Source organism: Hemitrygon akajei, chromosome 27 (assembly GCF_048418815.1).
Source record: "Hemitrygon akajei chromosome 27, sHemAka1.3, whole genome shotgun sequence".
Lineage (NCBI taxonomy): Eukaryota > Metazoa > Chordata > Chondrichthyes > Myliobatiformes > Dasyatidae > Hemitrygon > Hemitrygon akajei.
In genome coordinates, this window is record NC_133150.1 from 29,765,608 (window position 1) to 29,780,317 (window position 14,710).

Consider the following 14,710-nt stretch of genomic DNA (forward strand, 5'->3'; position numbering starts at 1 on the left):
TGAATGAGAAATGTTAATGTAGAGTACTATGCAAAAGCCCCTTAGGTTTTTTTTTAATACATGGTTTCAGATAATATGGCCTCCACAAATCCCTGATCTCAACATCATCGAGGCAGTCTGGGATTACCTGGAGAGACAGCAGTAAGCAGGACAGCAAAAGTCTTCAGAAGAACTGTGGCAAGTTCTCCAAGATGCTCGGATAAACCTACCGGCCAACTTTCTTTTAAGACTGCACGACACTGAAGTTAGGAGAATCGATGCAGTTTTAAAGGATAAGGGTAGTCACACCAAATTTTGATCTGTAGTGCTTTTCTTATTGTTTACTGCTCTTTATAGAACTTTTTTGATATTTAGAAACTTTTCATTGCATTATTTTTGAAAGCATCTTTGCTTTACCAATTTTTTTTATACACACTTAAGACTTTTGCACAGTACTGGATGAGGAACGTCAGATGGTTCTGGGCCTGTACTCACTGGAGTTTAGAAGAATGTGGAGGGATCTCATTGAAACTTATTGAATATTGAAAGGTCTAGTCAGAGTGGATGTGGAGAGGATGTTTCCTTTAGTGGGGGAGTCAAGGAGTAGAGGGCACAGCCTGAGAATAGAGGAACATCAATTTAGAACTGAGATGAGGAGGAATTTCTTTAGCCAGAGGGTAGTGAATCTGTGAAATTCGTTGCTATAGATGGCTGAGGAAGACAAGTCACTGGGTATATTTAAAGCAGAGGTTGTTGATTGATAAGGGTGCCAACGATTACAGTGAGCAGGCAGGAGAACAGGGTTGAGAGGGATAGTAAATGAGCCAGGGTAGAATGGCAGAGCAGGTTTGATGGGCCAAACAACCTAATTATGCTCCTATATCTTATGCTCTTATAGTCTAAGAATAGATTAAATCATTTTCTTTTTAAAGGGAGTTGAATGAATAGCTGAAGAAAAATTCTTTTCAGGACTATAGAGAATGTACAAGGGGGAGAATAGCTAATTTTAGAGCCAGACAGGTCCAATGCATTGATTGGCCCTCAATTTTACAGTAGTATGTATTGAAAATGCAATTTTGCTCACATTTCCAATATGACACAGCTGCTGCTCTTTCCAGGGTCCGAGAAGATCGAAATCTAGGTTGATGCATGAGCAATAGGCTGAGCGATGTCCTGCAGCTCCGCCAGTAGTGTTGCTGCATTCTCTTGGAGGCAGAAGCTGCAGGAGTTATATGACAATTGAGAGTCTCCACTAAACCTTCAGACAGCTGTTAAAAAAATTATTCCCGATCTATTGCTGCTTCAGCAAAGATGTTAAATCCTGCCATGTTGGGATTTATTTGTGTATTGGCTGGAACTCTGAAGAAATAGCTTTAAACTTGCCCAAAACATTTTTATACTAGTAGGAAAAACATGTGAAGGCATACACTTATTTGATTAAGTACCCTTACATCTTTGAGGTGATCAACAAAAGCTACTTCTTCAGATCCCTGTAAGAGTCGGACTTCCAGACGCGTAGTTACCCAGCCTCCATCAATTGTTGACAGGGTCACCCGAACACTTGTGATGTCCTGCTGCTTGTGCTTGCCAGAGTCTTGGGCACAGCCCAAGTAGCTGCAAACGAAGTATGATTACAATTGTTCTGTGAGCAAAGCGCACACAAGTCTAAACAGAAATTGGAATTTGCCTGAAGGATTATCAGAATTAGAATTTCCTAATGGAGCAAATCTTGGCCTTTGAAGATCTATTTCTCTGTAAATTGCAGACTTGGATAGTATATAGTTGTTTGATTTCAGGTACTCAGTATAATAGCATAGATGAGTACGCTATTAGAGTTGTTCTGTTTTTGAATAGGAAGGTGGCTATTCAATTAAGTAAATTTAATCAAGACATTATGATCTGGAAAGCACTATCTGAAATGGAGATGTATCAGATTGTGTATAAATGTTACTGAAAATGTGAGCCATTTAGCAGCGTAACAGGGTGAAAGCAAGGATACTGGATGAAATTGGGAATTGCTTGGATGGAGTCAACAACTTACATGTCTTAGCGTAAAATTTGGAAGGTTATTTAACCACAAAATTATTGAAAATAATTTGAACTAAGCTACAGAAGTAACATCAGAACAGATGCCGGGCCTTGAGAGATGCCTCAAAGGATAAAGGATAGATTTCTAGAGCGAAGAGCCCTGATAGCTGAAGGCACGGCTGTCAGTGGTAAAACAGATAAATTACAGAATGATTAAAGGGCTGGAATAGAAGGAGTGCAAAGAAATCAGAGATTGTGCGCCCAAGGATATCAAGAGAGATGAGACTTTGAAGACACAAAATTGAAAAACAAACCTTTGCCTAAAAGAGGTGCAGCCAGCAGGGATAATAAGTGTGCAGGGTAATGTAAGTTTGCACATGGCCAGCAATGTTGGATGTCAAATATATGGACAATAGAGCAAGGGAGTGCATTGGAACAGAGGTAACAAAGAGTTGGTTGAGGATTTGAGCACCAGATAAGTTGACACAAAGTCAAGCTGTATTAAGAAATGAGAAAACATTGTCATCATGATGACATGAGTAAGTGGGCCAAAGGATCATGCCTAATATACTACGTTCAGTTTCATAAATTTGTCAGAAAAAAGGGACAGACTTGATAGTGGAGAAATAGAGTTTTAGGATGAGGACTGCAGAGGATTGCATTTGTCTCTCCAATATTTGCTTGGGTTTGTGGCAGAGTAAACTCTTTCTGTGCTGTTAAGGACATCATAATTTGTAATTGAGATACTTAACATGAAGTTTTTTTTATTCAGGCTTGTGATGCAGAGATCACTTATTTATCTTTCAGCTAAATTACTTGGGTTCCAATGTCATTTATGAACCCAGCCCAAGTAAGAATGGCAGTTTCCTCCATGAACATTCATGGAAAGGATTTATTAGAACTGCTCTCATCTTTATTTGCCTCAATCTCCCAAAGGCCTTTGAAGATCCATTTTTCTTGCAGGTTTCACCGTATTTGTTGTCCATCCTTGGTTGTTTGCCACAAAACATTGCTTGTGCTGGAACTTTAATACAGGTTTCCCCCACTATCCGAAAGTACAGCGTTCCTATGAAATCCTCTGCAAGCTGAAATGGGGTAAAGCGAAGAAGCCATTACCATTAATTTATATGTGAAAAATTTGTGAGCGTTCCCAGACCCAAAAAATAACCTATCAAATCATACCAAATAGCACATCAAAGCCTAAAATAACACTAACATATAGAAAAAGCAGGAATTATATAATAAATACACAGCCTATAATGTATGTACAGTGTAACTTAAGATTTAGCCAAAACCGATTTGTAGAAAAAAAATCGGCATGTACACGCATGCGCACACACATGCCTGCGCAAGGCTTCGCGGTCATGGTAACCTTTCTCCAGGTAAACACAAGTTTAAAGCGGGCGTCTTTTTTCATAAAAGCGAAAATCCTCCTTGGATTTCTTTCGGTTAGTGAAAACATGTACTAATGTAGGTCTTTAGTAAAAGCAAAGTGGCGTAAAGTGAACTTTTGTAAAACGGGGACCTGTAATCTTTTTCATCGTGAAGCTCATAATAGAATTTGATAAGAATTTCTACGATTTTACAACTTTACAAATGTTGATCAGGCCACACTTTAGTACTGTGTGCAGTTCTGGTTGCCATCTTATTGGAAGGATGTGATGTCACTGGACAGAACGCAGAGATTCACCAGGATGTTGCCTGCAATGGAGGTCGTTGATTATGGGGAGAGAGTTGAGGGACTGGCATTCTTTTCCCTGGAGTGAAGGAGTCGAGGGCTGATATGATGGAGGTATTTACAGGTCCTCCCCAGATTCTGGCAGGCTTCCATTCCTGTGAACCGTTCCTAACCATGACAGTTTGCAAGTTGGGCTTGCAGTAGCGATCCGAGTTCCCACATAGCAACGGATGCCTGCAGCAGCTGGCAAATCTGTCCTGTCTGTCTCCTAATGCTTGCTAGTATGTATGGGCTGTGCATAAACTGGGCATTGGTAAGCTGTGGAGGACTTGTAAGATTATGAGAGATGTAAATGAGGTAGATAGTGGAAATCTTTGATTCCCATGGTAGGATTATATAAAAAAACATGGGAGTCCCCCCACATCTTATCCCCCCTCGACCATCCCACGTTACTTCACTCCTGATGAAGGGTTTCGGCCCGAAACGTCGTCACTACCTCCTCCCATAGATGCTGTCTAGCCTGCTGGGTTCTGCCAGCATTTTGTGTTTTGAGTTTTAAAATGTATCTAAGGAGAAAGCTTAGGACCTTAGATGCTGCCTAACATGCTAAGTTCCTCCGGCGATTTGTGTGTGTTGCTCTAGATTTCCAGCATCGTCAGACGTCCTCATGTTTGTAAGGGGAAAGCTTTTTTACACCATCTGGAACATGCTGCCAAAGGGGGTGGTAGAGTCGGATGCATTGCTACAGTCAAGAGGGATTTATATAGACGCTTAAACAGGCATGGCACAGAAGGATACAGTCCTGATGTGGTTGAATTGGTTCAGCGTAAGTGGGTAAAAATATCGGCATGGACGTGGCATGAACTGCTCAAAGAGAAGCACACCTCACCAGATGAAATGTGAGCTTAAATAACTCACTGAATTTAAATGGCTCACTAAATCCCAAGAGCACTTTTAAAACTCTGAGCTTAAGACTACAAGACATAGGAGCAGAGCCTGCACCACCATTTCGTCATGGCTGATCCATTTTTTTCTCTCAGCCCCAATCTCCTGCCTTCTCCCTGTATCCCTTCAAGCCCTGATCAAGCAAGAGTCTATCAACCTTCTCTTTAAATATATGATCAGACTTGGCCACCACAGCTGCAATGAATTCCACAGATCCGCCACTATCTGGCTAAAGAAGTTCTTCACCTCCGCTGTAAAAGGCCGCTCCTCGATTCTGAGGTTGTGTCCTCATGTCTTAGATTCTCCCACTGTAGGAAGCAACCTCTCCACATCCACTCTATCAAGGTCTTTCACCATTCAATAGGTTTCCAGTGAGGTCACCCTTCATCAAACATTCTAAATATGACAAGCCGTTCAAACGTGGGATCATTTTCGTGAACCCTCTCCGGTTTCAGCAAATCCTTTCTAAGATAGGGGGCCCAAAACTGCTCACAATTCTCCCAAGTGAGGCCTCACCAGTGCTTTATAAAGTCTCAACATTACATCCCTGCTTTTATATTCTAGTCCTCTTGAAATGAATACTAACACCAAATTTGCCTTCCTTACCGCAGACTCAATAAGCAAATTAACCTTCAGGGAATCCTGCACAAGCACTCCCAGTCCTGTGGATAGTTTTTGAATATAGATCTGCTTGTTTACATTTTGATGCATATATTCAGACAGACTTTCTATTCAGTGTGCTGGAGGAGCTCAGCAGGTCAGGTATCATTAATGGATGGGAATAAACAGTTGAAGTTTCAAGCTGAGACCCTTCATCAGGACTGGGGAAGAAGTCAGAAAGAGAATGTGGGGGCAGGGGAGGAGGAAGTACAGGTAGCAGGTGAAACTGGGAAAGGGGAAGGGCTGAAGTAAAGAGCTGGAAAGTTGATTGGTGAACGAGGTAAAGACCTGGAGAAGGGGGAATCTGATAGGAGGGGACAGAAGGCTATGGAAGAAAGGGAAGAAGGAGGAGCACCAGAGGGAGGTGATGAACAGATAAGAAGAGAAGGTGTGAGAGAGACGCAAGAATGGGGAAGTGGCAAAATGGTGGGGGGTGGAGGGCATTAGGTTGGATGCTACCCAGACAAGGTGTTGCTCCTGCAACCTGAGTGTGGCCTTATCATGGCAGTAGAGGAGGCTATGGACGACATGTCAGAATGGGAATGGGAAATGGGTGGCCACCAAGAGATCCTTGTTGTTGTGGCAGACGGAGTGAAGGTGCTCGATGAAGCAGTCTCCCGGTCGATGTCGGGTCTCACCGATATACAAGCGGTCATACCAGAAGCACTGGATTCAGTAGATGACCCCAAGGGACAATCGCAGGTGAAGTGTCGCCTCACCTGGATGGACTGTTTGGGCCCTGAATGGTAGTGAGGGAGGACGTGTCGGAGCAGGTGTGGCACTTGTTTCATTTGCAAGGGTAAGTGCCGGGAGGGAGATCAGTGGGGTTGGACGAATGGACAAGAGAGTCACGTAGGGAGTGATCCCTAGGGAGAACGGGAAGTGGGGGAGTGAGGGAAGATCTGCTTAGTGTTGGGATCCCATTGGAGATCGCGGAAGTTATGGAAAATTATATGCTGCTTGTGGGGTGGTAGGTGAGGACAAGAGGAACCCTATCCCTGGTGTGATGGTTGGAGGATGGGGTGAGGGCAGATATGCATGAAATGGAAGGGATGCGATTAAAGGTAGCATTGATGGTGGAGGGAGGGAAGCCCCTTTCTTTGAAGAAGAAGGACAACTCCGTTGTTCTGGAATAAAATGCCTCATCCTGAAGACGGATGCAGTGGAGATGAAGGAACTGAGAGAAGGGAATGCCATCATTACAAGTGACAGGGTAGGAAGAGTTACAGTCAAGATAGCTGTGAGAGTCAGTGGATTTATAAAAGATATCAGTAGATAGACTGTCTCCAGAGATGGAGACAGAGAGATCATAAAAGGGTTTATAAGCAAGGGAATAAAATTGTGGAATTTAAGACTTTGTATTAAATTCTGCATGAATGCATTTTCCTTTATTTCAAGAAGGTACCAAAGTTGGAGCACCCCAGTATCATAGCAGTTATCATAATGCTATTACGGCTTGGGGCCTTGGAGTTCGGAGTTCAGCTCTGGCGATGACTATTTAACTTACCTTGGCCCTTTGCTAAATGAAACTGTAAATAGCTCCATCTATCTTGGTACACTCCATCTACCATTCAAATATGCTGTCATGGAAAAAGCTTCCTTCACATTATGATTGTTGCACCTACCACATGGCTATGACCGTTGGTCAGGGTATGAAGAGATACAGGGAGGAGGTAGGAGAATAGGGCTCTGAGGAAAATTGGATCAGCCATGATGAATGGCGGAGCAGACCTATATCTTACGGTCTTATGGTCCTCCGTAAGTGAGTTTTTTTTTAACATTCTTTCCCATGTCCACATGGGTTTCCTCCGGTTGCTCTGGTTTTCTCCCACAGTCCAAAGACATATTGGTTAATAGGCTAATTGGTCATTGTAAATTGCCCCGTGATTGGGCTAGGGTTAAATTGGCGGGTTTTTAGCAATGCGGCTTGGAGGGCTGGACGGTTCCATGCTGTATCTCTTTAAAAAAAAATAGCCAGTTTGCGCCTGTATTGTCACCTCCTGAAAGGCTAACTGGACGTTAAGCTGAAATCACTTGTTCCCTAATTTTTTTTTATTTATGAGGTGCTTTTTGAGAGAAGGATCAGAAAACTGAATAAAAATGTTGCACAATTTAACTTTATTCCCCTTCTTTCTGCTCAGTGTGGTTTCCTGTTGTGTCTTGCTATTCAAGCCATACCCTTGAAACTGCTGGGTTTAGCATCAATCTTACTGTCCAGCAACAGCATAGTGCTGCACACAACTTCCTCAAAACTTTACACTCTACTTTAGCAGTGATTTTTATTTTGTTTAACATAATTAAATACTTAAGTTCACCAGAAAATTTATGTACTTCCTTCATTATCTCATCAACAAAATTGCCAACACAGTATTTACAACTAATACTTTCCTGTCTTTAAAGTACATAATCTCATATTTTCAAACATGGCAAATAGGCCACATCCTTTTGTACATTGTGTACAAAGGAGATTTAGAGGGTGCGGCGTGACAATGCAGCCTTCCCCCAAAGGTCTTTTGTACAGTTCATACCTCACTTGAATGTTCTGATTATTGAGGTGTGTTAGTCGGTCGTGCTAGTTTTTCTGCTGGAGAGGCAACACATTCTAGGTAGATTACCAAGTGGCATTCACGGAAGCCCTCTTTATTTATTGAGACACAGCATGGAATAGGCCCTTCTGGTCCTTCAAGACGCACCGCCCAGCAACCACTGGTTTAATCCGGGCCTAATCACAGGACAATTTGCAATCACCAACTAACCTACCAACCGGTACGTCTTTGGACTGTGGGAGGAAACTGGAGCTCCCAGAGGGAACCCACTTGGTCACGGGGAGAACGTACAATCTCCTTACAGACAGTGGCGTGAATTGAACCCGGGTCATCTGTACTGTAAAGCATAAAGCGCGTGGCCAAGTGGTTAAGGCGTCGGTCTAGTGATCTGAAGGTCACTAGTTCGAGCCTTAGCTGAGGCAGTGTGTTGTGTCCTTGAGCAAGGCATTTAATTGCTTTGCGACGACACTGGTGCCAAACTGTATGGGTTCTAATGCCCTTCCCTTGGACAACATTGGTGGCGTGGAGAAGGGAGACTTGCAGCTTGGGCAACTGCCGGTCTCCCATACAACCCTGCCCAGGCCTCAGTCATCATTGAAAATCGATGGACAGCTGAAGAAGAAAGCATAAAGCACTACGCTACTGTGCCGCCTCTGTTGGTCAGGGTCGACCATAAATATTGCGTCCAAGCTGTCTCTGTGATACGCAGGCCAGGGCAGTACAACATGGAAAACAAGCTCTTACCTGTGCAGCAGGTTCCCCCTTTCCATGCAGCTAATGACTCCAAAGAAGCCACAGAGATTGATACAGTTTGCCACCAGTAGCATCGCACAAATTGTTAAACTGCCTTAGGGTCTTTGGCTCTGTATTTTCCTCTGGGTTTACTCCCAAAGCCTTCCCATGAATGGGTAAAGCAGCGGAGGTTAGAGATGAGAGATTTTCTTCTCCTAGATGAGCTGCCAACCAGCCACGTCTGATGAGCCCCATCTGCCTGAAGCACAGGTAACTCATCTTTGCCCCTTCTCCTGTCAATGGAAATTGTTCTGCTTGGCTTAGTAGCTAAGGCCAGGAACTGGACGGGGTTGTCCGAGGTTATTTGAGACGCACGCCAGCGAGAGTAGTTAATAGGTAGTGGGAGCTTATCCCCACTATCTCCTCTGGCTATAACGACTGTAACGAACCACCAGGTTGCATTCACTGAACTGATGGAATCGAGTCCCGTTCACAAGCTCTGAATGTATTACCTTTTCAGAGCAGTGTTCACTGACACTTTTCAGACAAAGTAACATTTGCAGCAGTTCGTCAAGTTACACTGACCTCTACTTGTATACTGTCAAACGCACAAGTCAGAGACATCATGGAGTCATGGAGAGAGACAGCATGAAAACAGACCCTTTGGGTCACCCATTCTGAACCCCCCCCCCCATTAGCCTTCTTTTAAATGGTGGATAACCTCGCTACTAACTGCTCTGTTGCTGGATTCACCATTGAGGCTATCCACTTTGGATGGAAGAATAGAGTGAGATAATAAAATGTTGTCATACCAAAGCATGTTTGCAGAAGTCTTTGTACGTGAAAGATAAAGGTTTGGCATACAAGTAGAGCAAGTAATTAGGAAGCCTTCGGAAGGCTGGCTTTCATTGCAAAGGATATGGGGTATAAATGTTGATAAGGACGTGCAGGAAGCTCGTGAGTATTGCATATACCTAGTTTGCTCTCTATATTTAAAAAAGGATTTACTTCATTAGAAGTAGTTCATTTGGTGATTCCTGAGTTGAAGAGCTTGGGCAAGTAGGACCTGTGCTAATTCAAATTTCGAAGAATAAGAAGGGATCTTCTTAAAAAGATTTTGAGGGGGATTAACAGAGAATGCTTTCCCTAATGTGAGTTACTGGAATGAGGAACTGTAGCACAATGAGTGCTTAATCTGGACCTGAAGAGAAATTTCTGCCTGAGAATTGTGGTTCTTCTCAATTCTCTATGAGTGTGTGTCGTCCTCTGAAAGCAGAGTCATTGAGTACATTCATAACATAGAGAATTACAAGCGAGTTGTCTTTATGATAGTTAGTATGAGGGAGAGTAGGACAGGGTCAATGAGCCCAAAATTGAATCAGTTCATTTTAAAGTTTTTAATCTGTGTTTTAAAGTGTTTTAATTAAATTTATTTATTTTGATATGAATTTTTAATGATTTTTATCTCATTTCAAATTGTTTTGGGTCTCTTTGAATGTTCCTTAAATATTTGACCATCTGAGACATCAGAGACGATTAAAAGCCTGCTGTATCTCACCAGGGGTTTGTTGGGTGATCAGTTCACTGGGCTCTCTGCCTTTACAAGTGGAAGGTACAGTTGGGCGAGCACATCTGTGTGTGGGACACATTTAGAGCTATCCAGCCTGATTTGTTCACTGACTTCCAGACTGTTGTCCTCACTTTTCAAAGAGAATGGATTAACCATAAGAAGCCAGTTTATGGTAGCAGATGGATTATGCTAATAGACAAGATTTTGGAAGTCCTTACAGTTGATGTGAAGATAGGTACAAATTCCACCGAGTTAATTAGGCAAATTAAATTCATTTTATTAAATGATTCTGGAAAAGCAACTACAGGATGGCCATTAAAAAAAAAGTTAACCGTTTCATTAAGGCCTTTAGTAAAGACAGACAGACATACTTAATTGATCCCGAGGGAAACTGGGTTTCGTTACAGCCACACCAACCAAGAATACTGAAGAAATATAGCAATATAAAACCATAAATAATTAAATAATAAATCAATCATGCCAAGTGGAAGTAAGTCCAGGACCAGCCTATTGGCTCAGGGTGTCTGACACTCCGAGGGAGGAGTTGTAAAGTTTGATGGCCACAAGCAGGAATGACTTCCTATCATGCTCAGTGTTACATCTCGGTGGAATGAGTCTCTGGCTGAATGTACTCCTGTGCCTAACCAGTACATTATGGAGTGGATGGGAGACATTGTCCAAGATGGCATGCAACTTGGACAGCATCCTCTTTTCAGACACCACTGTCAGAGAGTCCAGTTCCATCCCCACAACATCACTGGCCTTACGAATGAGTTTGTTGATTCTGTTGGTGTCTGCTACCCTCAGCCTGCTGCCCCAGCACACAACAGCAAACATGATAGCACTGGCCACCACAGACTCGTAGAACATCCTCAGCATCATCCGGCAGATGTTAAAAGACCTCAGTCTCCTCAGGAAGTAGAGACGGCTCTGACCCTTCTTGTAGACAGCCTCAGTGTTCTTTGACCAGTCCAGTTTATTGTTAATTCGTAAAAGGAAGGCTGCCATTCTTACTATTCTGCAGATATAATCCTGGACCCACAGCACTTTGGTTGAGTTTTAGATACCAGGTTACTCATTTCAGGGCCAGTCAGGGATGCTCAATAGCACAAGAGATTCTGCTGATGCTCAGCAGGTCAGGCAGCAACTATGGAGGGGAATAAAGAGCTGACATTTGCGCTGAGACCCTAATCGGGACTGAAAAGAAAGGAGGAAGAAGCCCGAGTAAGAAGGTGCAGGGAAGGCTAAGGGGTACAAGCTGGCAGGTGAAAGGTAAAGCCAGGAGAAGGGGGAAGGTGAGTGAGTGGGGGAGGGGATGTGAAGTGAGAAGCTGGGATGTGAAGTGAGAAGCTGGGAGGTGATAGGTGCAGAAGGTAAAAGGCTGAAGAAGAAGGGATCTGATAGGAGAGGAGGATGGACCATGGTAGGAATGGAAGGAGGGGTAGACAATAAATGTTGATAGTCCAGCATTACTTGGGTCTTGTGAATTAATAAATTTAAAATGAAAACTACAATATCGACACCACTAAACCAGTCAGAGTCTTAAGTTTATCCATTGAATCATGATATACATTTCTTTTTACTTTAGAAATTCGAGCCCAGCTTCTGGAACAACTGAAATGCTTGGACCAGCAGTCAGAGGCCAGGGTCCAGCTGCTTCAGGACCTGCAAGACTTCTTCCGGAAAAAATCGGAGATTGAGATGGACTACTCGAGGAACCTAGAGAAATTAGCTGAGCGGTTCATGGCCAAAACTAGGAGCACAAAGGATCACCTGCAGTTCAAGTATGTGACGCACAATTTAAACCCACAGACACCCAGTGAAATTCCTCAATTAAACTGTGGCTTGCAATTTGCATTTGTGTCGATTATTCTGTACGTAAATATCCCAAACCACTCAATTAGATGCAGCAGACCATGCTGTGTATTTAAATCACACTGCTTTCAGCAAGGTGATGTGTGAAAATGTTGACGTATTTTTGATGGGAGTATCTGAACAAGTGTGAGTTCAATGCAAGGGGATAAAACCTTGCGTTTTAACCCTTAAGGTAATCAAAGACATTGGCAGTGAACTTCCATTGTACAAGAGATGCTGTGGAGTAGCATCTCTGGAGGTTATATTGAAAGTGCTGTATTAAAACTGGGCATTGTGCATATACTGAAGAACTTAGCCAATTGAACTCAAGCTTCTAAATCTTAGCCACAATTTTGACTTTGTTACAGACACATCCCATTTTAAGCTCAGAAGAAAAGTCATTGCTTTACTTTCTTGCTGACCTTCAAAACTGGTTTCACATTGACTGTTAATATTTGCCTAACATCTCAAAGCTCACAAAGATTGCACTGCAGCCATAGCAAGACATAACATAGACCACTGGATCTATTTATATTTACACAATGCAAACAAAGATATTGGTGTGTCCCTGAGAAGATTGGAAACGTTGACGACATCTACAACCTCAGCAGTCTGCTGACGCGCTGCAGCTGGGTTTTCCAGTTCAATTTTGATTTCTGAGCAATAGCTTCCAATGCCAACCCAACCCCAGTTGCCTTGGGAACGCTGCAGGTCAGGGAGCAGTGCTGCGCTCTGAAACCCCAGTGCAAAAGAGAGGTTTATTAACTTTGCGCCAAAATGTTGATCGTAAGCACCGACCCGCTTGAGTGGAAGGAGACTCTCTTGACACCGAGATTTCCCATTAGCAGTGCAGCCACATGCACATGGCCCGAGACTGGCAGGAGATCTGTGAAGGCTGTTAATTGCTTGGGGACCTCTGTCACGGTTTCGTTTAGAAATATTATGGATGCAATGTGGTGCAGATATGCCTTACTAAGCTGTTTCACGTAATTTGTGTTTTGTTTCGATGCCAGCCTATATTCAAATAGATAAGCTGCTGAAACACTTGGGACTATTTCCCTCTCCCCACCTCAGGAAACAAATTTGTTCCATTTTCATTTGCATTTCCTTCTTCTGCCCGGCCGAGGACGAAGGAGCACACTGGGTCATTTGAGTGGGGAGCTCTGGGCTGCATGAGCATCAGAGTGCATGTGGAGCCTTTGGAGAGCTCAGCCTGATGTACTGTGGAATCAGTGTCCCAAAACCTCCGGACACAATCGGCACTTGCAAAGCACATCTAAGTAATAAACCATCTGTATGATCCTGTTCTAGGGAATTGCGGTGATTTTTGATTAGAGGAAGCTATTGTTGAAAACTCTTTAGTTTGTGCAACCTTGAATAATAAGCAGATGGCGTATAGAGCAGGCGTTATTTCACATCCACCACAGGGAGTAATGCTTGCAACATAAATACACTTTTTATTTTGTGTGACACTTTAATTCATTACCTTGATTCTCACTGAATTCACCTTTTCTTGACCTCTGGGCCTTCCAAAGAACTGTCCGGCAAACTTAAGAATATCTTAAAGGACGGTTGATATTGTACTCTTGGGATAAATAACCAATTTATCTACATTAAGGCTTTTCAAGCAGTAATCTGTAATAGTGTGAGCAGTTAAAGGGTTAAGTGTCAGTCTGGATTCCCATACCGTTCAAAATAGTTTAGTAGGATCACTTGCATCCAGCTGGGAGGCTTGAGCTTAACTTCTCATCTTAAAAGGCAGTGTAAGCAGTTCCTTAGTGCTGTATCGAAACTTTTGTGCAAAGAGGAACTTGAATTCCAAGTTATTGCGTTTCACTGTACGTTTTTCTGTACACGTGACAGATAATCTTGAACCTTCTAACTCGGAGGACAGAGAGCAATCATTGAGTCATGGCTGTTACCTTAAAATCCCCAATACGTCACAGAGTTCTGTACATTGCCGGAATTAGTTTTCCCATCTGTGCACATCTGCAGTGTGTCTCTAGCCTCTGTTTCCTCTGTGGTGGGGATGGGTTTTGGGGAATCTCACAAAAATGTCAAAGTTCAGAACATCCCCACCTTCTCCTTACGGCCAAGTCTACGCTTGTACTCAGAATCTTTATGTCCTGGTTATTCCTGTCTTGAACTGTTAACTCTTTCAGCACTTAAGAGTTCCAACTCTGACTTAAGCTTTTGGAGCTTTCACCACGTGATCACTTTTGTTCAGCTGCCCTAGCTTCACGTTCCACCACGTTTTTATTGATCCTCGGATTGTCCCAGCCAATTAAGAAGTGACCAAGACTCTGCATCAGGGGTTCCCAGCCTGGGATCCACAGACCCTTCGGTTAATGATAGAGGTCCATGGCATAAAAAAGGTTAGGAACCCTGCTCTACATTTACCCATTTGGATGACTCTTAAAATATCAGGGGGAAGTAACATTTTTCCCATAAACCTGAACAGAGATTTTAAGAAGAGCTTTTGGTCTTCTAACCCCGTATTTATCTGGTGGCTTAATTTTTGTTGGATAACCATCTTGTAGAAAAGCTGCACGTAATGTGGAAAAATATCTTAATGCTGATGTTGTTTTCCACTAGTTCCATTTGAGATACAGAAGTTTAATTGTTTCTGTTCTGTGAAACACAAGAGCTGACTGAATGTTTTATAATGTTCAAAGCTCAAAGTACATTTATTATCAAAGTACATCTGCCATATACAAC

General features: G+C 42.8%; 1 protein-coding gene across 3 annotated transcripts in view; it reads left to right on the top strand.

The window, feature by feature from the left end:
- Window positions 1-14,710, top strand: part of srgap2 (SLIT-ROBO Rho GTPase activating protein 2) — a 189,883-nt gene that overhangs the window by 98,315 nt on the left and 76,858 nt on the right. For 2 of the 3 annotated variants that reach the window (XM_073030533.1, XM_073030535.1), the window contains one exon: window positions 11,727-11,922. In XM_073030533.1, the coding sequence (XP_072886634.1) occupies window positions 11,727-11,922 (196 nt within the window). Of the gene's footprint in view, window positions 1-3,779; window positions 3,800-11,726; window positions 11,923-14,710 lie in introns of those variants that run through there. The other variant, XM_073030536.1, reaches the window with a different exon arrangement.